General features: G+C 49.6%; 4 protein-coding genes across 18 annotated transcripts in view; 2 read left to right on the top strand and 2 right to left on the bottom strand.

The window, feature by feature from the left end:
- Positions 1–20,205, bottom strand: part of LOC117653189 — a 23,835-nt gene extending 3,630 nt beyond the window's left edge. Inside the window, exons 1-2 of one of the 8 annotated variants that reach the window (XM_034398681.1) lie at positions 19,985–20,205; positions 4,181–4,367 (exon numbers count right to left, since the gene is read on the bottom strand). In XM_034398681.1, coding sequence (XP_034254572.1) covers positions 4,181–4,367; positions 19,985–20,040 — 243 coding nt within the window. In that variant the 5' untranslated portion in view covers positions 20,041–20,205. The other 7 variants (XM_034398683.1, XM_034398684.1, XM_034398685.1 and 4 more) reach the window with 7 other exon arrangements.
- On the top strand, positions 8,121–26,288 carry LOC117653184. 8 transcript variants are annotated; one of them, XM_034398659.1, is made up of 4 exons: positions 22,513–22,682; positions 22,758–22,943; positions 24,549–25,414; positions 25,525–26,288. In XM_034398659.1, exons 1-4 carry the CDS (start codon positions 22,596–22,598, stop codon positions 25,856–25,858), a joined length of 1,473 nt encoding a protein of 490 aa, XP_034254550.1. In that variant the 5' UTR covers positions 22,513–22,595; the 3' UTR covers positions 25,859–26,288. The 8 variants fall into 8 exon arrangements, with proteins under 8 accessions (XP_034254549.1, XP_034254545.1, XP_034254548.1 ...); XM_034398658.1 differs by lacking the exon at positions 22,513–22,682 and adding an exon at positions 8,121–8,182 and having other exon boundaries at positions 24,549–26,288; XM_034398654.1 differs by lacking the exon at positions 22,513–22,682 and adding an exon at positions 21,459–21,930 and having other exon boundaries at positions 24,549–26,288.
- LOC117653193 lies at positions 8,632–11,148 on the top strand. Its single transcript, XM_034398693.1, has 2 exons — positions 8,632–8,816; positions 10,450–11,148. The coding sequence occupies exons 1-2, from the start codon at positions 8,727–8,729 to the stop codon at positions 11,131–11,133; spliced, it is 774 nt and encodes a 257-aa protein (XP_034254584.1). The 5' UTR covers positions 8,632–8,726; the 3' UTR covers positions 11,134–11,148.
- LOC117653191 lies at positions 15,717–19,004 on the bottom strand. Its single transcript, XM_034398688.1, has 2 exons — positions 18,818–19,004; positions 15,717–17,805 (listed from the first exon to the last, which is right to left on the bottom strand). The coding sequence occupies exons 1-2, from the start codon at positions 18,914–18,916 to the stop codon at positions 16,435–16,437; spliced, it is 1,470 nt and encodes a 489-aa protein (XP_034254579.1). The 5' UTR covers positions 18,917–19,004; the 3' UTR covers positions 15,717–16,434.

The raw sequence follows: 26,288 nt of genomic DNA, 5'->3' as shown, positions 1-26,288 counted from the left end.
CGTAAGAGATAGAGCAAAACTTTCTGAGAACAACTTGTCAGGAATCAAATTTTGAACAAAAAAGTCTTTATGCAACTTGCTGTCAGACGCACCGATCAATGAGATCTCATTGGATTGAACATTCAGTATTTGTCAATGTTGCGAGCACTGCAGCGCCCAAACCATACCCATACCCTCGGTAACACGAGCCGCTTGTTTTTAGGTAGTCGTGTAAGAAATAATTTCCGCCTAGAACGGGTCTAGTTTGGATTCCGGGATGGGGAGAAAATTGAAGGTTGTAAAACACTTAAAAAAGTTATTTTTTGGCTTTGAGTGCAGTTTTAGCAACGATGGACTGCTCTGTTCTGCGTGCAGATTCGGATTCACCACTCAATTTTACATTCGCGTACCAAATTTCATACCTCAGGACCGAAAAGAAGAGAATTCCGGATCATTTCAGGAAAAAAGTGCAATTTGGTCAAAAACGTCTAAAGCAAAATAGCCAAAAACTTTGATTGCTCACAGTTCCCATACTAACTGACCCAGAGGGCTGAAATTTTGTGGGGGTGTTTACCTATGGGTAGGTAACATTTGAGCCAAAAATGAGCAAAATCGTCAACTACGACCACTGTCAATCGGCTCTGGAATGCCCCCTAAACCATCGTAGTCTGGGCTATTCCGCCCAAAACCCCGTCGCAGCGAATGTGTCAAGCATGATTATTAAATCGTACCCAACAGGTCGGAACACCGAGAATGAATGGGTCACCACCATGACCCCTTAAATGGGTGATGCAACTTCGTTGCCCAATTTTGGGTGACGTAATATTAATCAACCGAAATGTGGTAACCGGCGTTAGGTCGCCCAAATATGGGTGACGTCGTCGGCGACGCCGTGAGGTCCCCGACGACCGCTCTGTGGCGTTGAGGCCTCCGGGTCTCACCGCCGCCTCAACGCCATATGGCGATCATCGTGGTGGCCCCGGAAGGACGCCATCGAGGACCTCACGGCGTGGTCGACGTTACCCAAATTTGAGGACGACCTAACGCCGGTTACCAAATTTCGGGGTGATGAACATTTTGTCACCAAGAATTGGGCAACAAGTTGCAAGACCCATCTAAAGGGTGATGGTGGTGACCCATTCTTCTCAGTGAAGTTTTCACATTTTCCAGGCCAATATGGCCACGAGCCTACTTGGTGTCCCGGACTTTCGACTTCGGGATTGCCCACACACTAAACTTCTTACGGATACATCCTATCTGTATTACGGACATTTTTGTGCAATTGCAATTACGGATAGATTTTACTTGTAATACGGATGAAATCATCCGTATTACTAAGAGTTTTACGTCCGTACCATACGGATATTTTCGTCTGTATGTTACGGACGTAAAACTCTTTGTAATACGGATGATTTCATCCGTATTACAAGCAAAATCTATCCGTAATTGCAATTGCACAAAAATGTCCGTAATACAGATAGGATGTATCCGTAAGAAGTTTAGTGTGCATGCTCGAAGTCGTAGGTCCGGGGCACCAATAAGTAGAGTGGCCAGAATTCCTTTCGCCTTTAATAGAACCACTATGACTGCAGTCGCACTGTGAAAATTTGAGTCGTCACTTGATGACAATTTCAAGGCTAATTTTCCTTACAAGGGTGTCATCAAGTCAATTTATGACATTTTTGTCACGCCCATGCAACAAGTATCGGAGCTTTGATGAAAATGTCACCAATTTGTGACGAGATTGTCATCATTTCAAAGTGATGAAAATGTCATTCACGTTTTTGTCATTAAGTGACAACAAACTTTCACAGTGTGCGTAAGTGTATGACACTCCGGCTGGATTTCCTAGTCCCAATGTCTAAACCGTTCAACTTAGAGGGATGCAGTAAGCGAGCCGGTTATACCTTGAACCGAGCCTTGAACGCAGCCGGAGTGTCAGATGCTTTTGCATCGCGTCGTACTTCCCTCTCCATGAACACTCAATCCCACTACGTAGACCAACGATTTGCGTAAGTTTCGTCCCGATCAGAGACCATGCCGTTTTGTGACTGACTCAGTTGGCGTGGAGTCGCCCTGCTGCCTTCATTAGAGGGCTCATGTGGTGTAAGTTGTCAAAAATGTAACAACGTATTCGCTCAGAAACACAAACTTTTCAAAGTATGCGGAGGTGTTCATGTTAGATCAAACGTCAAAATATTTTCAAACATAAAGTTAGGCAATCATGTCAAGTAAAAGTTTCACCTTTTTTACAATCCAAAACATTTAAGTGAGGGAAGAACTTGGCCCATTTTGAACGTAGCTATAGAGGTTGGCTTCCAACCCAACCGATGCCAAACGGTGATGGGGAAGTGCGAACGGTGCGAAGCGCGATCTGAGGTGCACACTGAATGTCATGGGACTTTTTTGTCCCATGAAGGATGCACATTCGGTGGTGATGCAATTTTGTGTCCGCCAGGGGGGACAAATTGTATAGTAAAAGTACAATTTGCAGCAAGCGTCAGACAAAATTATATCAGCGTCGGATGTGCTTAAAATAGCATAAATCGTGGGACAAAAGAAGTCCCATGGCATTTAGTGTGTGAACCAAATTCGCACCGTTTCACCTTGCACTGAGAATGAAAGGGTCACCACCATCACCCTTTCAATGGGCGATGCAACTTTTGGGTGACGAAGTATATATTGCCCGAAATGTGGTAACCGGCGTTATGTTGCCCTGATTTGGGTGACGACGATGCCGTGAGGTCCCCGATGGCGTCCTTCCGGGGCCACCACGACGACCGCCATGTGGCCCAGAGGCCTCAACGCCACACTCTCGTTGCTGACTTTTTCCTCATTACTTACGTATTCGTAAACGGCAATAATACTTGGTATTTTCCAGGTAAGTATGACTAATTTCCTTTGTACAATTATGTACAAAACGAAATTCTCAGTACATTATTTAATATCTCTTACGTAGTTCTTTAAAAAAGGAAAAGTACGTATTATAATTGCACAAATTACTTGCATAAGTGCTGACAAAATGATTAAAAGTCAATAACGTGCTGAGAGTGCACATAGCCGTCATCGGGAATCTCACGGCGTCGCCGACGATGTTACCCGAATTTGGGCGACCTAACGCCGGTTACCAAATTTCGGGTGATGGAATACTTCGTCACCCAAAATTGGACAACGAAGTTGCATCACACATTTGAAGGGTGATGGTGGTGACCTATTCATTTCCAGTGTGGTCATGCTTTCCGTAGCCTTCTTGGAATCTTCGGGAGGTGGTTGGTTACGGTCACCTCCGTTCGCCTCAATGGTCCTTTTAGGACAATCGTAGAATATTGTAAGTCTGAACGGAGAAACACGCTACGGAAAATGTTAGGTTTTGGCTGCGGAGAATTATGTCCAATGAACTTCTTGGCTTTTCTGTAGCTTTTTTAATTTTGACGAAAAATATGTAAGAGTCGACAGGGTCGGATTTCGCCTCTCCGACTTGGCTCATCTTGTGGTGGGAGTCTTAGTTCCCTTGAGAGATTCTAAAAGCCGGAGTAGCGGAGCCGGCTAAAGTTACACTCTCACTCCAGGAACGTGACACGTTGAAACGAACGTGAAAAAATGTCACGTTCGTTTGAGTATCGTGTCACGTTCGTTTGAATGTGAACAAGATGATTTTTGGCCTATTCACACCCAAACGAATGTGCCACAATACTCAAACGAACGTGACATTTTTTCACGTTCGTTTCAACGTGTCACGTTCCTGGAGTGAGAGTGTAACTTTAGCCGGCTCCGCTACTCCGGCTTTTAGAATCTCTCGAGGGAACTAAGACTCCCACCACAAGATGAGCCAAGTCGGAGAGGCGAAATCCGACCCTGTCGACTCTTACATATTTTTCGTCAAAATTAAAAAGCTACAGAAAAGCCAAGAAGTTCATTGGACATAATTCTTCGCAGACAAAACCTAACATTTTCCGTAGCGTGTTTCTCCGTTAGACTTACAATATTCCACGAATGTCCTAAAAGGACCATTCAGGCGAACGGAGATGACCGTAACCAACCACCTCCCGAAGATTCCAAGAAGGCTACGGAAAATATTATGTTCTGGGGAATTATCACAAGCTGTTAACAGATTTCTCCACAACTTTATGCCTAGGAGTCACCACCATACCCTTCAATACAGTTGTAAATACCACTTCCCCTGACAGCTCGAGGGACTCACCTCCACGTTGAGTCCCTGCATCTCATCTTCCATGGCCATGGCTGGGCTGTCCACGGCAGCGACTTGCGTGGCGTCAGACGGCTTCCCCTCGGACTCCATGGCCGTTCGGACGGAAACGGCCGCCGCAGACGTCTTCTTCGGGAAGCGAATCGAGTCTGAGGGCCCCGCCGGACGAAGCAGTGCAACGCTGTCGGACAGTGGGAGCGTGGCATTAGAGACCGTGAACCCATGGAGCAAAGTAGTGTTTCGGTCAGAGGACAAATGTCAACTCCTCCGCCGCCCAATAGCTTAAAAAAGCTCTGGGTCTGAAGAATGAGACCAATAGCTGGAGTGGCAGTATCTAAAGGAAAAATACTCGGCGGATAATGTGAAGCTCATTATATTTATCTTAGAAACTATCATTTCTGAATTCCGTTTTGGTTCTCCGCCTTCCGGCCCTCAGCTTCTTTGAAGCACCCTAAAAAACCAACGCGGAGGTCGCACAATAAAGTTATCAGATTATCCTTTTCGCTGAGACCACTTCGATCCATCGCTAAAAGAAATGCACCGCAATTGACGCCTCCCCCCAATAAACGTTGTGGACACAACTTCTCGTATAAAATGTTCGCGATGAGCTGACGCGACTCGACTTCCGGTGCGTTTGATCGCTCGAAGGATCGAAGTGGACACAGTGAAACAGTCAACGGGATGGAAACATGGCGGGTGAATCACTAGTGTACTAGTGTGTACAAATTGGCCTGCACTCCGTGTACTCACAAGTTTAAAAAAAACTAAATTCTCAAATTTTTGGCACGATTTGGCGTTGTGTGTCGCCTTAAACACTAGTCTAAAACGGTTTGAAGAAGGTGTACTCAGCCGTACTCATGTAAACTTGTGTACCAGAACGTTGAGTGATTCACCCCACGTTGAAATAGACCTTTTAGCCTACCCAAACTTTTATCACGTAATGACAACAAGCCGTGCCACAAACATGCGAAATATTATATAGGATGACGACAAAGTTCCATTCGTCGCATCATTCAACACGAAACACCCGAGGCCTAAATTTAAATTACCTCAAACACAACTGCGCCGGCTCTGGGGCACAGTAGAAAAACAAAACCCGTACGTGAGCTTGGCAAAAATGTCAGAGGATTTCAGAGCTGAAGCCTGCAGCTACCTACCTGCGTTGACAGGCAAGTGTAGGCAGAGCGAAGTTTGTGACACCCAGAGGCACCATCGGGGATCAATAATGTTTGGAACGCTGCAAGGAGTGCTAGCTTTCTTGGGCCGTGGCTCCAGACTTCCAGTCAAGACCTTCGGACACTTTTGCGTCCCCTAGGACTGCCTGTGTTACGCAGAGTTACGCAGGCCCGTCCCCGCCACCCTTGCCCAGCGTCAAGCCAAATTACTCAACTGACCTCGGATTCAACTTCCCATTCTTGAAAAATGTACTCACATGACGATACGCAGGTCGCAACCCCGTTCCCGAGTGCCACAGCGTTACGCGGGTGAGACACGAGGTCGGGAAGGCCCAGAGCGTGCAGATTCCCTAGGCCAAGGTGCAGCAGGGAGCGCAACGCCACCAACAGTCCCACTTACAAGGTACTGATTTCAAAAGACGTGTGGACCGGAAGTAGAACAAAATCGGAATGCAGACATGGCATCTATCGGCTGAAGTTGAAGAAACGTCACGCTCGAGTGAATAGACTATTCTAGTCGTGGCTGAGTGAAGAACAAGAATAATCTCCACAGTGTACTTTTTTGCACTTTTACTTCAAATGTTTAAGTTCCCTAGCTTGGTAGAAGTTAATTCAAATATTTTGTAGTAAAAGCAACATATTTCATCAAATATATACACTTTAAAGCGTCTTTTGTCATTCTTCTTGTTCTTCACTCAGCCACGACTAGAATAGTCTATTAATTCTTCACGATCCTAACCGGAAGTCGACGACTCAATCACGACCTTGCCCTGTGTAACGGTCACTACGTAACTTGCGCGTCGCAATCCTCTCTACATTTTGATGTGCTAAATTTGTGGTGCTGGTTTCGGCTCGGTTACAGGTTGATCAGTTTCCTCTTACGTTCAGATCTCTGATGAACTGCGGTCAGGAGTAGGGTACTTTCGTTGATCCCTGAACCGGAAGCACACAGACGCCATGTTGGCGGAAGTAGATCCAAACTTTACATTGGGAAGAGACGTTAGTCAAACGTACTGGCCACACTTGAACATATATAGTCGTTTGATACTTGTTTGCAGTGCATATGTGTTTCGCGAGCAATATTTGTACAGCTCGGCTATAGTTTTAGATTCAGAGAGGTTAATTTCCGGCCAATTTGGCGTCTGCTGGTCTGCTTGCTTCCGGTTCAGGATCTACGAAAGTACCCTATTGCTTTTGATCTTCACCGACGAAGACTGAAGAAGTGTACAGGCGAACCAAACGGGTTTAGTGGGCGGGCACCGTGGACACCTTCGCTCTCACATTCACTCACAGGTTACCTTAGGTCCTCGTAGATCCTGCCAATCTTCCCTACTTTTCCCCGCGTTGGTTCCTCTACACACTAAACTTCTTACGGATACATCCTATCTGTATTACGGACATTTTTGTGCAATTGCAATTACGGATAGATTTTGCTTGTAATACGGATGATTTTATCCGTAATACAAAGGTTTTCGTGTCCGTAACATACAGACGAAAATATCCGTATGGTACGGACGTAAAACTCTTTGTAATACGGATGATTTCATCCGTATTACAAGCAAAATCTATCCGTAATTGCAATTGCACAAAAATGTCCGTAATACAGATAGGATGTATCCGTAAGAAGTTTAGTGTGTAGATTGGAAAAATCCTTCCCTCGAATCAAGATCGGTTCAGCTGGTGGGTCAATTCCGACAGCCGTTTCAGTTCTACTTACTTCCGCCTCTGAGCAGCAGCAGTTCGCCAAAGCCTCTACCTCCGCCAGCCGGGAGTCGGGTTGCGAGCCCGGCCACCCCCCACCCCTGGCCCGCCCGAGTCGCCGTCGCCGCGTCGAGTCCGCGTCAGCAGTCGGCGTCGGCAGCAGCCAGCAACGCCACACAAAGCCTCCTGTTCGCACAGCTCTGCACAGCTCTGTGTAAGTTTTTGCCTTCCTTCGCCGTGGAATAAAATGGTACGGGGAATTCAGAAATGAACTTTTGATGATTCTCCGTACCCAGATCCTCACATATTCCGCGCTCTTCTTGCTAACGTTCTCTGTGGGGGTTACACCTCATTACTTGGCTACGGATGCGGGGGATACTTTGAGTCCTACGGAATATAGTAGTACGAGGCTGTGGAAATAGGGTACTTTCGTGGATCCCTGAACCGGAAGCACACAAACGCCATGTTGGCGGAAGTACATCCAAACTTGACATGGGAAAGAGACATTAGTCAAACGTATCGGCCAAACTTGAACATAAACAGTCGTTTAATACTTGTTTGAAGTGCATATGTATTTCGCGAGCAATATTTTTACAGCTCGGCTATGGTTTTAGATCCGAAGAGAGGTTAGTTTCCGGCCAATAGGGTACTTTCGTGGATCTCTGAACCGGAAGCACACAGACGCCATGTTGGCGGAAGTAGATCCAAACTTGACATGGGAAAGAGACGTTAGTCAAACGTATCGGCCACACTTGAACATAACCAGTCGTTTATGTTTGCAGTGCATATGTGTTTCGCGAGCAATAATTTTACAGCTCGGCTATAGTTTTAGATCCGAAGAGAGGTTAGTTTCCGGCCAATTTGGCGTCTGCTGGTCTGCTTGCTTCCGGTTTCAGGATCTACGAAAGTACCCTATTTGGCGTCTGCTGGTCTGCTTGCTTCCGGATTCAGGATCCACGAAAGTACCCTATTGTTGGGTTGAGGGTACGAAGAATCATGGAATATAAATTAAACTAACTTTTCGTAGTCTTGCGTCACGGTGTTGAATGCCGGCTTTCTAAAATGCGCGGGGGAGGGGGGAATCTTGCACTCCAATTAATCTAGAAACGGAAGAACAAAAGTGAGCCCTGAAAACAGCTTCTGCATGCCCAGACGTTCCCCACCGCCCGGTGCTCATGCGCAGAAGCCCTTTAGAGGGCTTACTTTTGTTCTTGCGTTTCAAGATTCATAGAGGTACCCTTTGGTCCTTTTCGCCCCTCGTTTCTGGACCCGCGCTTTCATTAGAGTCCATCCATTCATTACGTCACGCACTGCTGGACACTTTTCGCTCCCCCAGTCTCACCTTAGAACGTGGCGTTACGCAGGCCCGGGTCCGCCCGGGTCCCCTTCCCCTCACGCAGCGTAACGATACGCAATATTTACTTATGCACGCTTACACTCGTGTTACGGATGGAATTTGTGAGGTGCTTTCCATTTCTGGGATGAGGTCTTATGTTTCAAGTGTCCAGCAGGTCATTACACTGGCTAGGATTCCCTTAAATTTACGCCCCGTTACTGGCACTTTTACAGTCCCGACACCGCTTCATCCAACGTGGGCCGCACTCAAGACTTCGAGCGCTTTCCCAGGAGACTTCATCCTCGACCACTGTCGGAACCTGACGGTCATGGAGTCCTTGCGGAAGTCTCCAAAAGCTGCTGCGGACGGCCAAACCATGGCGAAGGAAGAAGTCCCGTCGCAGGGGCCAAACGAAGAGGTAAGGCGACTTCAGGCGCCGGGTCCGTTGTTCCCAGGAAGTTCGTGAATCATTTCATGCTTTGCGGATGGACTAAACCGGACCGTGCACTTTGCAAGATCGCAGTTTCATTCAGCAAAATCTACCAATCGTTTGCTTCGCACCCACGAAGAGAAGCAAGGCATTGGAGAATTGCCTCGTGTTAAGAAATGCTTCAGGGTACTTTCGTAGATCCCTGAACCGGAAGCACACGGACGCCATGTTGGCGGAAGTAGATCCAAACTTGACATGGGAAAGAGACGTTAGTCAAAGGTATCGGCCACACCTGAACATTAACAGTTGTTTGATACTTGTTTGCAGTGCAAATGTGTTTCGCGAGCAATATTTGTACAGCTTGGCTATAGTTTTGGATCCGAAGAGAGGTTAGTTTCCGGCCAATTTGGCGTCTGCTGATCAGATTGCTTCCGGTTCAGGATCTACGACAGTACCTTATTACACGAAGTATTTTGCTTCGTAATACGAAGCAATTCTTCGCAGAATTTGCAATGCCTTCGGTTTCTTCGTATTATGAAGCTTTTGGTGTGTACTTCCTGAAAACCAAGAGAGGCTGAGTCCCTGGGTCATTTCGGACTAACGATTTTTGAATCGCCTGTATGCCTGGAGACACGCAAAGCTGCTGGGCAAGTCGAGAGAGAGCTGCATAGCCGTGCGGGACCGGAAGTCCGACCCAACAGTGTGCGGCATGTATCCCACATACTAAATGTTTTCGTACCAATTTGGACGAAACATGAAAGTATTTTGTGCACACGAACTTTTCGTACAAATGTGTACGCGGTTTCGCACAAAATTGTGAAAAATTTTCAGTTTTTCGTACTTTAATTGTGTGAAAAGTTCGTGGGCGCAGACAACCGATGTTTCGTACAAAATTGTACATTGTACGTGTGCAGTGCAGTAAGTCGCCTGCCGAAACCATTGATTGCCCTCGATTTAAATGTCTCGCGCTCGCGCTTCTTCTGTATGCTAACTGCGCGCAATGTAGCCCCGGCACACTGTCTGGTTTCCAGGGCCTCACATTCTTATTCTCGGATCCCTTTTAGGTTTCACCCAAGTTAAACAACATTTCAAGCCAAATTTAAGCCGTACGCAGAAAAAGGGCGTAAACCTTCCACTCTGTCACCATTTTTCACAATGTAAACGCTGAGCCTAGAAGCTACGTTGGTGTTTCTGGGTAGGGCGCATATAAACACACACTGAACTTCTTACGGATGCATCTATCTGTATTACGGACATTTTTGTGCAATTGTACTTACGGATAGATTTTGCTTGTAATACGGGTGATTTCATCCGTATTAGGAAGAGTTTTACGTCCGTACCGTACGTTTGCACAAAACCGTCCGTATTGCGTTCGTATTGGTGTCCGCAAGGAGTCTTGAGTGCATGCGTAAGAAATTTGTCACCGAAAAAGCTTCGAGTGATTTCCCCAAGTATGTGATTTCCCTAAGATTTCCCTAAGTCCCTGGTAAGTGATATCTTACCAGTATTAACCGTGGCAAATTTATACCACCGTAAATTTAAGTAAACATTTTCATTAGTATTATCTGCTTTCATGTCAGCGTCAACGTTTTCTGTACCTCTCCCTCCTAACTCTGCGCAGACGTCGCTGCTGTCGCTGCCGGACGACGACCTGCTGAGCGTGCTGGAGTACCTGAGCACGCCAGACCTGCTGTCCTGCCGGGCGGTGTGTCATCGCTTGCGGGACGTCGCTCTTCGGTCGGAGCTGTGGCGGCGACGCAGCATGGACTTCGAGCAACGCGACGTCTCCACCGCAAGCCTCCGGCCCGCCGTTCTGCGCGTGGCTCCGTGTGCCTCCCGCCTGTACATGTGGTTTGATGGCGACAGCGACGCGCTCGGCACGCTGGCCGCCACGACCAGGTGCGCGGCGGCCGAGCTGATCCTCGACGTGGACAACGACCCCTCGCGGCAGGTTGCGGCCAAACTCGCGATCCGCAACCAGGCGGCGCTGGGGATGCTGAGGACTCTGGACGTGCGCGTGGTGGCCCACAAATCCAACGACGGCCACGCCGCGGACCTGCTGGCGGAGGTCTTCTCTACCCAGGGCCTGACCCGGTTGGTCGTGTGGGTAGTCGGGATGGTGCAGTGGCCCGTGGGGGCTGGGCCCGCGCCGCTGATCCCGGCGTCCATCAAGGAGGTGGATCTCTCTAACGTGGATCCCCGCTTCGTGCACCGCGTGCTGCGCTCGCACGCCGCACTATGGGTCAGAATCAGAAAAACCTTTGCAAAATGTCTACCATGGAAACGATTTGAGTTATCGATGTGAAATTGCTGTGAGGGGGGTTTTGAGGTGCGCTGAATCCATTTCTGGCGTCAATTTGAGTCAGTGGCGTACCCTTGACCCATTGGCGTAGCCGAGAAACACAAATTTTAAGAAATCTTTCCAAATGTTTACTTGCCGAAGTGTTTCCAGGTGCGCTGAATCCATTTCTGGCGTCAGTTTGAGTCAGTGGCGTACCCTTGACTCATTGGCGTAGCAGAACAACAGGAAAAAATGGCGATACACATCGGCAACTTTAGCCTGTCCTGTACATTTAAAAATTCGTGAATTTCACCTATGTTTAACCCTAACGGGTTTTGAACTGGGTCTGGATCTAAATGAATGTTATTTTCGTCATCAGCAACCCCTAAAACATATTAAACAATGTAAAATTTGAGTTTTAAATAATGGTCCCCTCACCGGGATTTGAACCCAGGTCCAAACATCTCCGATTTGCTCGAAACTAGCACCATTGACTTTGTCTTGTCAACCCGATTCCAAAAATACCCCTACATGCCATTCTCGCTGCATACTGTGCCTAAATCCTCTTCGACCCTATGAAGACCATGATGCACCTACAGCAGCAACCTTGGGGCTCGGATCGGATTTGCTGCCACGGGGCACTGTAAAAAAATATCGTGAATTTACGAAATATTACTGCACGATATGTTTCATAAAAAAAAGGTTATTGTTTTGTCAATTTACAAAATGTATCGCAATTATACAAAATCATTACAAAATGTATCGTAATCCGACAAAATCACTTCGTAAAGAGAGGGAAATCTTCCCAAATTGGCGAATTTACAGACAATATCACTACGAAATGTTTAGTTCAGTGAGGCTTTACAAAATATTGTCCAAAAACAACGACAATTTTTTGGGTAATTTTCTTTTGCGAAGTTGTCGTTTATATATGAAAACATTTCGTAAACTTTTTGAACTGAAACAGTAGTTGTTACGAAGAAAAAAAATATTTTTTTGGAAGAATTTTTACATCACGCTTGTTGAAGCTGAAAATCTTGATAATGGGCCGAAAACATTTCGAAAATATACGACATGTTTCGTATATAAACGACATTTTTGTAAAATAACGAGCAGTTCGTAAAAGAAAATTACCCAAAAAAATTTCGTTTTTTTACGAGAAATTTTTTTACAGTGGGCGGCTCTAAGGGTCACCCAAGGAGGCTGCATACCAAATTTGGTGAAGATCGGACCACGGGAAGTCCCAAAACGAACGAACGGGCGAACGGACGCATAGCACGCATCACACTAAATGTGTACGAATATCGCGCCTTTTGGGCCTCTCGGCGCAAATTGGCGCAAATTCCGCTTGGTGCATTCGAAAGGGGACATTTTTAGCTTCACATCGCGATAGGAATCAGGAGGTTGCAAGAGGTTGGCAAAGTTTGGCAGCCTGTTTTGTTAGAGAAAAATGTAAAAAATAGACAAATGTGCATGGTCACGTGGTTTTGGCTCTGGCGGCGAAACTATGAACGCTACCCAAAAAATTTTGGTACCAATGGAAAGATGAGGTTTCAAACTACGGGAAACCATGCTTGTACAATCTTCAAATGGAGTAGCGTCCCGTAGAACGACGCTGAAACAAGGTACATTTTCTCCGCTCTGCGCTAGGTCGCGCGCCTCCTTCCAAACGGCGGAGACAAAAACGTCGAGCCTGGCGACCAGGCGGGGGATAGAGACGAAATTTTTTCGTCTTTTAGCAGCGTTGACATTCCTCTATCACACCTACGATCTACTTTCCCGCAATTCGCAACTTGACGAATCGTCATATTGCAAAGGTTTTTCCGATTCTGACCCACAGTGCGCCGCCACGCTGCAGGCCGTGACGCTGTGGGGGGACTGCCAGGGCGTGGCGCCGCTGCTGGCCGCCATCCCCGGGCTGCGGATTTTGGAGTGCCACGTGATGGAGAACCTGCCGCTGGTGGCGAAGTGCGCGTCGCTGCGCTCCCTGAACCTGACCGTGGAGGACTGGAAGAACAGCGCCGTGCAGGCTGCGTCCCAGGCCACCGCAGCGGCCTTCCTGCGCGCCGCCACGCACCTCCAGGAGCTGCAGCTCAAATACTACAGCCTGAGCTCCGTTCCTCCCGTGGAGCAGAGGGCTGCTGACGGCGCTGGCGTCCTCGGGCCGCGCCGCCCTGCGGAAGCTGGTCTCCTCCTACTCCACTGAACGCGACGTCCGCCTGGAGGCAGAGCTGGCCTCGGCTCTGCCCGGACTGCCCGCCCTGGAGTGGCTCGTCCTGCCCTGCAGGTTGTCCCGGCGAGTCCTGGCCGCCATCAACCCCGGCAGTTTGCCTCGTCTTCGCGGCCTCAGCATTCCCGAATGGACGTCCGAGGCCGGGTGCGCGCACGCCGCCATGCACGAGCCGGACGTGAGTCGCATCCTCGACAGCTACACCCACTTCTTCCTGGTCGTGAGAAACGGTGTGTGCGGGGAGGAGCAGCGGTGCGAGCACTGCGCCAAGGGCTGCCACGGCGTGCCCTGGCCAACGGGCGGGTGTAAAGTGGGCTTCTACACGCACGAATGCATTGAGATGGGGGTCTCCATGCGAGACGTGGATGAAAGTGTGATGTGATTCTTCCATGCTCGTCGTGTATAGCGCACCAGCATTTCTTTATCTTGAGTGCAAGAATTGTTCTTTATCTTCGTGGAGGTCCTCTATGCTATGTATGCTGGAAGCCTGAGCCTGTGATCCACAGTTTTCAGTCGGCCAACTTGATTCAGAAATTTCGAAATGAAAGGTATGTGTGGTGTCTCCCGCTGAATCATATACTCCCTGAAATCGTGTCACTATTTTATGTGGGGACATTACATGTGCAGTAGAAATTAATCTAGAACAAAAACCAATTTGTTAGAAATCAATGTTTATTATGTGCTCTACAAATCAAAGAGTGTACATAGTATGCTCTAACTGGAGCATGCCTGCAAGCACGCTCTAACTAGCGCATGCCTACCAAGCATGCACTAACTAGTGCATACATGCCATGTACACGCTTCCTGATGCAGAAAGCTCCCTATCCCTTATGTAGTAAATGTATGCTTCAGTTAGCGTGTACATGGCATGTATGCACTAGTTAGTGCATGCTTGGCAGGCATGCGCTAGTTAGAGCGTGCTTGCAGGCATGCTCCAGTTAGAGCGTACCATGTACACTCTTTGATTTGTAGAGTGGAAAGGACTCTATTGTAAACATGTTCCTTAACTGTGTCAACATGTGAAATATAGATTTACTGATAGTAAAATTTAACCCCAAATGTGTTTGTCTTTTATTCCTTTGGCGTCAATCTTACTAATTCCATGAGTGTTGGGTTGAATGGATTTACAAGGAGGCGCCCTTACAGAGGAGCCCAACCTACGCGAGTGCACCGCCTCGGTTTCGTCCAGTCACCGCTGGGGTATTCACTCGCGTAATGATTCGATCACTCTGTAAGGAACAAGACACTGATGGACAAATTTGAAGCACCACTCTTAGTTTTCCGGGGCAAATCTGGATGCGCCGGCCGCCGATATTCATGAAACGTCGCTCAGGGATGGTGCAAAGGATTGTCCACATGTACCCGAAACCGCGGGACCGGGTTGCAGGTGTAGCGGCAGAGGGGCATTCACTCTGCAAACTCGGCAGTGTGTACATGCGCTCTAACGAGTGTGTGCTTAGCTGAGTACACTCCGACGAGAGTGTGCTCAGATCTGTGCACACCGTAGTGCCCATGGAAAAAATATGTAGCTGAGTAATCGTTCATAAGAGTGTAGCTCGTGAGTACACTGTAAATTTCTTACAATGAAAGGCTGCACCAACATATTATGGTGGAGATTTTCTCCTTAATACCAACGAAATTCGTCAAAATATCTATAAGGTACAGTGAATTCTCAATGGTATGTAACGAAGTCAGCTGCACCACCATAATATGGAGAATCTTCACTGTACAACATTTAGAGTGTACACGCCAAAGAGAGTGTACTCATGAGCACACGTTGAAAGTAGTGTACTCATGAGAGCACGCTGAAGGCAGTGTTCTTGTGAGCACACTTTAAAGAGAGTACACTGTTGCGTTTGCCGAGCACATCCAAACGAATGTGACGTGTTCAGGAACGTAACCCTCTATCATTCGTTTTAACGTAACGTCGTTCCTGGAATGGGAATGTAAAGTTTATGTTCGAGTGGCGTGCCAGAAAAAGGAGGTCGTTCTGCAAACAGTGTGCTCAGCACACTCTATTCGGCGTGTACTCATAAGTACACTGCGAAGCTTAGAACACTCCAACGAGAGCGTGTTCGACCAGTACACACCGTAGTTCCAAAATATTCGCAGCTCAGTACACGTTTGTGGGAGTGTACTCAAAAGAGTGTGTGCTCACCAAAGATGCATACAATTCAACCGAAGGGGTCAAGTCCTCATTCTCTTTAAGAAAAACTGCTCTCAATTTTCATATTTTTTACAGGTGTGCTGTATTATGCCTCAAAATTGTCGAGGACGCCTCACGTGTGGCGAAAACTATTCTTTCCAAAGATATTTCATTCCACCAAGCACTCAGGAATAAAAAGGGTAGGGAAACAAAGGAAACACAGCAACATCGTTGAATGTAAATGGAACTACTTATAAAATTCTTTACTGCGCTATGTTGACACAGAAAAGTACAAGTTTTTCTACATTTTCCAGTTACACGGCCGTGCCGTTGCTGCAAATCAGGGAACGAACGTTTCCTGAAAAAAAAAATCGATTGGTTACCCGATTTTTCTACAAAAGTAAGATGTCCCTCCATATGGAACGCAGTGACATGATTTCTGAGAGTATTTGACATTTAATGGGAACACAAGTAAAAAAAGTTTAGATACACACCGCACCTGGTCACTTAATTTATATAGCAGATTTACTTAAACCAACAACCATTCCATTTTTAATTTGTACCGTACTGTACCGACCGAGCCGGAGGGATAAGAAAAACAACAATTCCACTTCCCATTTTCCACAGGCAACGTAACTACCCTCCAGGTGGCCGAAATTGTGATAGTACCTAAAGGTTGGCGCTAAAATACGGCTTTTAAAAGTGGTTCTCATGAACAACGAACAGGACGTAAAGAAGAAAAGTTTCTCACATACCGCCCTTCAAGGATTTGAGCCTTTCCTCCTCAAACATCTAACGGTGAAACAATAAGCATGCCAGAAGATGACAGTCATAGCGCACACGGCAGCTATGCAATAGCTCATGTGACTAACATCAAGGCTATTGAACTCCCCACACCTGTGTTAACTAATACATGCGCTCACGTACGAGAACAGTAAGTACAATCGCATCACGCTTTGAACCATCTCTCGCATGGAAACTTCCAGCTCAATGCAGCCACTGCCTCCTTGCCGGGCGCTTCGTGCGTGTAGAAGCCCACCTCTAACTCGCCCGTTGGCCAGGGCACGCCGTGGCAGCCCTTGGCGCAGTACTCGCACCGCTGCAACTGCCCGCAAAGGCAGTTTCTCACGACCAGGAAGAAGCGGCTGTAGCTAGCCAGGACGCGACTCACGTCCGGCTCGTGCATGGCGGCGTGCACACACCCGGCCTCGGACGTCCAGTCGGGGATGCAGAGGCCGCGAAGACGAGGCGAACTGCCGGGTTTGATGGCGGCCAGGACGCGCCGGGACGCAGTGCGGGGCAGGACGAGCCACTCCAGGGCGGGCAGTCCGGGCAGAGCCGACGCCAGCTCCATCTCCTGGCGGTCGTCGAGTCCAGTGAAGTATGCGAGGCCCAGCTTCCGCAGGGCGGCACAGCCCGAGGACGCCAGCGCCGTCAGCAGCCCCTGCTCCACGGGGACGGAGTAATAATGCCAGAGGAGCTCGAGCTCCTCGACGTGCGTGGCGGCGCGCAGGAAGGCCGCCGTGGCCTGGAACGCAGCCTCGTCGGGGTACTCGGCGGTTAGCTTGAGGGAGCGCAGCGACGCGCACTTCGCCACCAGCGGCAGGTCCTCCATCACGGGGCACTCCAAGCGCTGCAGCCCGGGGATGGCGGCCAGCAGCGGCGCCACGCCCTGGCGGTTCCCCCTCAGCTTCACGGCCTGCAGCGTGGCGGCGTGCGAGCGCAGCACGCAGTGCACGAAGCGGGGGTCCACGTTCACGAGGATCACGTCCTTGATGGACGCCGGGATCAGCGGCGCGGGCTTAGCCCCCTTGCGCCACTTCACCTCCCAGTCTACCTCCACGACTAGCCGGGCCAGGCCCTGGGTGGAAAAGGCCTCCGCCAGCAGGTCCGCGGCGTGGCCGTCGTTGGATTTGTGGGCCACCACGCGCACGTCCAGAGTCCTCAGCATCCCCAGCGCCGCCTGGTTGCGGATCGCGAGTTTAGCCGCTTCCAGCGGCGTGGGTTCGTTGTCCACGTAGATGATCAGCTCGACCGCCGCGCATCTGGTGGTGGCGGCCAGCGTGCCGAGCGCGTCGCTGTCGCCTGCAAACCCTATGGACAGGCTGGAGAGACACGGCGCCACGCGCAGGACGGCGGCTTCAAGGCTTCTGGTGGAGGCGGGGTACTCGATGTCAATGCTGCGTCGCCGCCACAGCTCCGGCCGAAGAGCGACGTCCCGCAAGCGATGACACACCGCCCGGCAGGACAGCAGGTCTCGCGTGCTCAGGTACTCCAGCACGCTCAGCAGGTCGTCGTCCGGCAGCGACAGCAGCGACGTCTGCGCAGAGCGTTCGCACATTTAGGGGGAGAAAGCACCGAAAATTTGGGAGTCTTGACCTAAACCTATTCCGCCCAAAACCCCGTCGCAGCGAATGTGTCAAGCATGATTATTAAATCGTACCCAACAGGTCGGAACACTGAGAATGAAAGAGTCATGATCAATACCCAATTTTGGGCGAGGTAAACTTTATCACCCAAATTTGGGCGAGGATTGTTTTCTCGCCCAAATTTGGGTGAGGAAGGTTTTCTCGCCCAAATTTGGGTGAGGAAGAGTGTATCAGCTACCTATATGGCTCCATAGTATTATGACCCAAATTTGGGTGAGGAAACCTTTCTTACCCAAATTTGGGTTGGGTGATAAAGGATTCCTCGCCAAAACTTTTAGTCATGATCATGACTCTTTCATTCTCAGTGAACACCGAGAATGAATGGGTCACCACCGTCACCCTTTAAAAATGGGTGATGCAACTTCGTTGCCCAATTTTGGGTGACGCAATCTGTCAACCGAAACGTGGTAACCGGCGTTAGGTCGCCCAAATGTGGGTAACGTCGTCGGCGACGCCGTGAGGGTCCCCGATGACCGCTATGTGGCGTTGAGGCCTCTGGGTCTCACGGCAGCCTGAACGCTATGTGGCGATCATATGTGGCGATCATCGTATGGTGGCCCCGGAAGGACTCCATCGAGCCTCGATCGAGGACCTCACAGCATGCTCGACCTTACCCACATTTGCGGACGACCTAACGCCGGTTACCAAATTTCGGGTGATGAATTTTTCGTCACGCAGAATTGGGCAACGAAGTTACGTCACCCATTTAAAGGGTGATGGTGGTGACTCATAACCACCTCCGGAAGATTCCAAGAAGGCTACGGAAAAATGTTATGTCCTGGGTACGGAGAACTATCACAAGCCGTTTACAGATTTCTCCATAATTTTTTGCCACAGGAGTCACCACCATACCCTTCAATACAGTTGTAAATACCACTTCCCCTGACAGCTCGAGGGACTCACCTCCACGTTGAGTCCCTGCATCTCATCTTCCATGGCCATGGCTGGGCTGTCCACGGCAGCGACTTGCGTGGCGTCAGACGGCTTCCCCTCGGACTCCATGGCCGTTCGGACGGAAACGGCCGCCGCAGACGTCTTCTTCGGGAAGCGAATCGAGTCTGAGGGCCCCGCCGGACGAAGCAGTGCAAGGCTGTCGGACAGTGGGAGCGTGGCATTAGAGACCGTGAACCCGCGGAGACAAGCACTCGCATTTCGGTCAGAGGACACAATGTCAACTCCTCCGCCGCCCAAGAGCTTAAAAAAGGTCTGGGTCTGAAGAATGAGACCAATAGCTGGAGTGGCAGTATCTAAAGGAAAAATACTCGGCGGATAATGTGAAGCTCACTATATTTATCTTAGAAACTGTCATTTCTGAATTCCGTTTTGGTTCTCCGCCTTCCGGCCCACAGCTTCTTTGAAGCACCCTAAAAACCCAACGCGGAGGTCGCACAATGAAGTTATCAAATCACCTTTTTTGCTGAGACCACTTCGATCCATCGCTAAAAGAAATGCACCGCAATTGACGCCTCCCCCCAATAAACGTTGTGGACACAACTTCTCGTATAAAATGTTCGCGATGAGCTGACGCGACTCGACTTCCGGTGCGTTTGATCGCTCGAAGGATCGAAGTGGACACAGTGAAACAGTCAACGGGATGGAAACATGGCGGGTGAATCACTAGTGTACTAGTGTGTACAAATTGGCCTGTACTCCGTGTACTCACAAGTTTAAAAAAAACTAAATTCTCAAATTTTTGGCACGATTTGGCGTTGTGTGTCGCCTTAAACGCTAGTCTAAAACGGTTTGAAGAAGGTGCACTCAGCCGTACTCATGTAAACTTGTGTACCAGAACGTTGAGTGATTCACCCCACGTTGAAATAGACCTTTTAGCCTACCCAAACTTTTATCACGTAATGACAACAAGCCGTGCCACAAACATGCGAAATATTATATAGGATGACGACAAAGTTCCATTCGTCGCATCATTCAACACGAAACACCCGAGGCCTAAATTTAAATTACCTCAAACACAACTGCGCCGGCTCTGGGGCACAGTAGAAAAACAAAACCCGTACGTGAGCTTGGCAAAAATGTCAGAGGATTTCAGAGCTGAAGCCTGCAGCTACCTACCTGCGTTGACAGGCAAGTGTAGGCAGAGCGAAGTGCGTGACACCCAGAGGCACCATCGGGGATCAATAATGTTTGGAACGCTGCAAGGAGTGCTAGCTTTCTTGGACCGTGGCTCCAGACTTCCAGTCAAGACCTTCGGACACTTTTGCGTCCCCTAGGACTGCCTGTGTTACGCAGAGTTACGCAGGCCCGTCCCCGCCACCCTTGCCCAGCGTCAAGCCAAATTACTCAACTGACCTCGGATAGGGTACTTTCGTGGATCCCTGAACCGGAAGCACACAGACGCCATGTTGGCGGAAGTAGATCCAAACTTGACATGGGAAAGAGACGTTAGTCAAACGTATCGGCCAAACTTGACCATAAACAGTCGTTTAATACTTGTTTGCAGTGCATATGTATTTCGCGAGCAATATTTTTACAGCTCGGCTATAGTTTTAGATCCGAAGAGAGGTTAGTTTCCGGCCAATTTGGCGTCTGCTGGTCTGCTTGCTTCCGGTTTCAGGATCTACGAAAGTACCCTATTCAACTTCCCATTCTTGAAAAATGTACTCACATGACGATACGCAGGTCGCAACCCCGTTCCCGAGTGCCACAGCGTTACGCGGGTGAGACACGAGGTCGGGAAGACCCAGAGCGTGCAGATTCCCTAGACCAAGGTGCAGCAGGGAGCGCAACGCCACCAACAGTCCCACTTACAAGGTACTGATTTCAAAAGACGTGTGGACCGGAAGTAGGAACAAAATCGGAATGCAGACATGGCATCTATCGGCTGAAGTTGAAGAAACGTCACGCTCGAGTGAATAGACTATTCTAGTCGTGGCTGAGTGAAGAACAAGAATAATCTCAACAGTGTACTTTTTTGCACTTTTACTTCAAATGTTTAAGTTCCCTAGCTTGGTAGAAGTTAATTCAAATATTTTCTAGTAAATGCAACATATCTCATCAAATATATACACTTTAAATGCCCTAAATAGCGTCTTTTGTCATTCTTCTTGTTCTTCACTCAGCCACGACTAGAATAGTCTATTAATTCTTCACGATCCTAACCGAAAGTCGACGACTCAATCACGACCTTGCCCTGTGTAACGGTCACTACGTAACTTGCGCGTCGCAATCCTCTCTACATTTTGATGTGCTAAATTTGTGGTGCTGGTTTCGGCTCGGTTACAGGTTGATCAGTTTCCTCTTACGTTCAGATCTCTGATGAACTGCGGTCAGGAGTAGGGTACTTTCGTTGATCCCTGAACCGGAAGCACACAGACGCCATGTTGGCGGAAGTAGATCCAAACTTTACATTGGGAAGAGACGTTAGTCAAACGTACCGGCCACACTTGAACATATATAGTCGTTTGATACTTGTTGGCAGTGCATATGTGTTTCGCGAGCAATATTTGTACAGCTCGGCTATAGTTTTAGATTCAGAGAGGTTAATTTCCGGCCAATTTGGCGTCTGCTGGTCTGCTTGCTTCCGGTTCAGGATCTACGAAAGTACCCTATTGCTTTTGATCTTCACCGACGAAGACTGAAGAAGTGTACAGGCGAACCAAACGGGTTTAGTGGGCGGGCACCGTGGACACCTTCGCTCTCACACTCACTCACAGGTTACCTTAGGTCCTCGTAGATCCTGCCAATCTTCCCTACTTTTCCCCGCGTTGGTTCCTCTACACTGGAGGAACGCTTCCCTCGAATCAAGATAAGATTGGTTCAGCTGGTGGGTCAATTCCGACAGCCGTTTCAGTTCTACTTACTTCCGCCTCTGAGCAGCAGCAGTTCGCCAAAGCCTCTACCTCCGCCAGCCGGGAGTCGGGTTGCGAGCCCGGCCACCCCCCACCCCTGGCCCGCCCGAGTCGCCGTCGCCGCGTCGAGTCCGCGTCAGCAGTCGGCGTCGGCAGCAGCCACCAACGCCACACAAAGCCTCCTGTTCGCACAGCTCTGCACAGCTCTGTGTAAGTTTTTGCCTTCCTTCGCCGTGGAATAAAATGTTACGGAGAATTCAGAAATGAACTTTTGATGATTCTCCGTACCCAGATCCTCACATATTCCGTGCTCTTCTTGCTAACGTTCTCTGTGGGGGTTACACCTCATTACTTGGCTACGGATGCGGGGGATACTTTGAGTCCTACGGAATATATTAGTACGAGGCTGTGGAAATTGTTGGGTTGAGGGTACGAAGAATCATGGAATAAAAATTAAACTAACTTTTCGTAGTCTTGCGTCACGGTGTTGAATGCCGGCTTTCTAAAATGCGCGGGGGAGGGGGGAATCTTGCACTCCAATTAATCTAGAAACGGAAGAAGAAGAACAAAAGTGAGCCCTGAAAACAGCTTCTGCATGCCCAGACGTTCCCCACCGCCCGGTGCTCATGCGCAGAAGCCCTTTTGAGGGCTTACTTTTGTTCTTGCGTTTCAAGATTCATAGAGGTACCCTTTGGTCCTTTTCGCCCCTCGTTTCTGGACCCGCGCTTTCATTAGAGTCCATCCATTCATTACGTCACGCACTGCTGGACACTTTTCGCTCCCCCAGTCTCACCTTAGAAGGTGGCGTTACGCAGGCCCGGGTCCGCCCGGGTCCCCTTCCCCTCACGCAGCGCAACGATACGCAATATTTACTTATGCACGCTTACACTCGTGTTACGGATGGAATTTGTGAGGTGCTTTCCATTTCTGGGATGAGGTCTTATGTTTCAAGTGTCCAGCAGGTCATTACACTGGCTAGGATTCCCCTCCCCCCCTCCCTCCCTTAAATTGACGCCCCGTTACTGGCACTTTTACAGTCCCGACACCGCTTCATCCTGCGTGGGCCGCACTCAAGACTTCGAGCGCTTTCCCAGGGAGACTTCATCCTCGACCACTGTCGGAACCTGACGGTCATGGAGTCCTTGCGGAAGTCTCCAAAAGCTGCTGCGGACGGCCAAACCATGGCGAAGGAAGAAGTCCCGTCGCAGGGGCCAAACGAAGAGGTAAGGCGACTTCAGGCGCCGGGTCCGTTGTTCCCAGGAAGTTCGTGAATCGTTTCATGCTTTGCGGATGGACTAAACCGGACCGTGCACTATGCAAGCTCTCAGATTAATTCAACAAAGTTTTGAAATCGTTTGCTTCGCACCTACGAAGAGAAGCAAGGCATTGGAGAATTGCCTCGTGTTATGAAGAAATGCTTCAGGGTACTTTCGTAGATCCCTGAACCGGAAGCACACGGACGCCATGTTGGCGGAAGTAGATCCAAACTTGACATGGGAAAGAGACGTTAGTCAAACGTATCGGCCACACTTGAACATAAACAGTTGTTTGATACTTGTTTGCAGTGCAAATGTGTTTCGCGAGCAATATTTGTACAGCTTGGCTATAGTTTTGGATCCGAAGAGAGGTTAGTTTCCGGCCAATTTGGCGTCTGCTGATCAGATTGCTTCCGGTTCAGGATCTACGAAAGTACCTTATTACACGAAGTATTGTGCTTCGTAATACGAAGCAATTCTTCGCAGAATTTGCAATGCCTTCGGTTTCTTCGTATTATGAAGCTTTTGGTGTGTACTAACTGAAAACCAAGAGAGGCTGAGTCGCTGGGTCATTTCGGACTAACGATTTTTAAATCGCCTGTACGCCTGGAGACACGCAAAGCTGCTGGGCAAGTCGAGAGAGAGCTGCATAGCCGTGCGGGACTGGAAGTCCGACCTAACAGTGTGCGGCATGTATCCCACATACTAAATGTTTTCGTACCAATTTGGACGAGACATGAAAGTATTTTGTGCACACGAACTTTTCGTACAAACGTGTACGCGGTTTCGCACAAAATTGTGAAAAAATTTCAGTTTTTCGTACTTAAATTGTGTGAAAAGTTCGTGGGCACCGACAACCGATGTTTCGTACAAACTTGTACATTGTACGTGTGCAGTGCAGTAAGTCGTCTGCCGAAACCGTTGATTGCCCTCGATGTAAATGTCTCGCGCTCGCGCTTCTTCTGTATGCTAACTGCGCGCAATGTAGCCCCGGCACACTGTCTGGTTTCCAGGGCCTTACATTCTTATTCTCGGATCCCTTTTAGGTTTCACCCAAGTTAAACAACATTTCAAGCCAAATTTAAGCCGTACGCAGAAAAAGGGCGTAAACCTTCCACTCTGTCACCATTTTTCACAATGTAAACGCTGAGCCTAGAAGCCACGTTGGTGTTTCTGGGTAGGGCGCATATAAACACACACTAAACTTCTTACGGATGCATCTATCTGTATTGCGGACATTTTTGTGCAATTGTACTTACGGATAGATTTTGCTTGTAATACGGGTGATTTCATCCGTATTAGGAAGAGTTTTACGTCCGCACCGTACGTTTGCACAAAACCGTCCGTATTGCGTTCGTATTGGTGTCCGCAAGGAGTCTTGAGTGCATGCGTAAGAAATTTGTCACCGAAAGAGCTTTGAGTGATTTCCCTTTTAAATTAAGTGATATCTTATCAGTATCTATCGTGGCAAATTTATACCACCGTAAATTTAAGTAAACATTTTCATTAGTATTATCTGCTTTCATGTTAGCGTCAACGTTTTCTCTACCTCTCCCTCCTAACTCTGCGCAGACGTCGCTGCTGTCGCTGCCGGACGACGACCTGCTGAGCGTGCTGGAGTACCTGAGCACGCCAGACCTGCTGTCCTGCCGGGCGGTGTGTCATCGCTTGCGGGACGTCGCTCTTCGGCCGGAGCTGTGGCGGCGACGCAGCTTTGGCTTCGGGCAAGGTGACCTCTCCACCAGAAGTCTGCAGGCCGCCGTCCTGCGCTTGGCGCCGTGTGCCTCCCGCCTGTCCATGCGGTTCGAAGGCGACAGCGACGCGCTCGGCACGCTGGCCGCCACGACCAGATGCGCGGCGGTCGAGCTGATGCTCGAGGTGGACGACGACCCCGCACGGCTGGATGCGGCCAAACTCGCGATCCGCAACCAGGCGGCGCTGGGGATGCTGAGGACTCTACAAGTGTACATGGAGGTTTACAGAACCAACGACGGCCACGTCTTCGCGGACCTGCTGGCGGAGGCCTTCTCCACCCAGGGCCTGACCCGGTTGGTCGTGGTGGTCCTGGCGATAATGGAGTGGCCCGTGGGGGCTGGGCCCGCGCCGCCGATCCCGGCGTCCATCAAGGAGGTGGCCCTCACAGACGTGGACCCCCGCTTCGTGCACTGCGTGCTGCGCTCGCACGCCGCCACGCTGCAGGCCGTGCAGCTGTGGGGGGACTGCCAGGGCGTGGCACCGCTGCTGGCCGCCATCCCCGGGCTGCAGCGCTTGGAGTGCCCCGTGATGGAGGACCTGCCGCTGGTGGCGAAATGCGCGTCGCTGCGCTCCCTGAACTTGACCGTGAAGGACTGCAAGGACAGCGCCGTGGAGGCTGCGTCTCAGGCCACCGCGGCGGCCTTCCTGCGCGCCGCCACGCACCTCGAGGAGCTGCAGCTCAGGTACGGCTGTCACAGGTTGGTTCCCGTGGAGCAGGGGCTGCTGACGGTGCTGGCGTCCTCGGGCCGCGCCGCGCTGCGGAAGCTGGACTTCACGTACTTGCCTCAACCAGGACTCAACGGCCGCCTCGAGATGGAGCTGGCCTCGGCTCTGCTGGGACTACCCGCCCTGGAGTGGCTCATCCTGTCCAACGCGGTGTCCTGGCGCGTCCTGGCCTCCATTCACGCCGGCAGGATGCCCCGTCTTCGCGGCCTCAGCATTCCCGGATACTACCGGATGACCGAGACTTGGTGCGCGCACGCCGCCATGCACGAGCCGGACGTGTGCCGCGTCCTCGCCAGCTACAGCCACTTCTTCCTGGTCGTGAGAAACAGTTTGTGCGGGGAGGAGCGGCGGTGCGAGCACTGCGCCAAGGGCTGCCACGCCGTGCCCTGGCCAACTGGTGAGACACTTGTGGGCTTCTACACGCACGAAGCGCCCGGCACGGAGGCAGTGGATGGATTGAGCTGGGGGTTTCCATGCGAGACGTGGATGAAAGTGTGATGTGATTCTTCTATGCTCGTGTATAGCGCACCAGCATTTCTTTACCTTCAGTGCAAGAATTGTCATATGCTATAGGACCTATGTCATCGTGGAGGTCCTCTTGATTCATAAATTTCGAAATGAAAATAGAAGGTATGTGTGGTGTCTCCCACTGAATCATGTAGTCCCTGAAATCACCTCTCTAATTTATGTTGGGACATAACATGGTCAAATCAATCTTGAGCAAAAACCAATTTGTTAGAATTCATTGTTTATGATGTGGAAAGGACTCTATTATAAACATGTTTCTTAACTCTGTTAACATGTGCAATATACATAGATTTACAAAAGTTA

The sequence above is a fragment of the Thrips palmi genome, unplaced genomic scaffold (genome assembly GCF_012932325.1).
Source record: "Thrips palmi isolate BJ-2018 unplaced genomic scaffold, TpBJ-2018v1 HiC_scaffold_8, whole genome shotgun sequence".
Classification (NCBI taxonomy): Eukaryota; Metazoa; Arthropoda; class Insecta; order Thysanoptera; family Thripidae; genus Thrips; species Thrips palmi.
The sequence above is the reverse complement of the archived record's forward strand: the minus strand, read 5'-3'. Positions and strand labels throughout refer to the sequence as shown.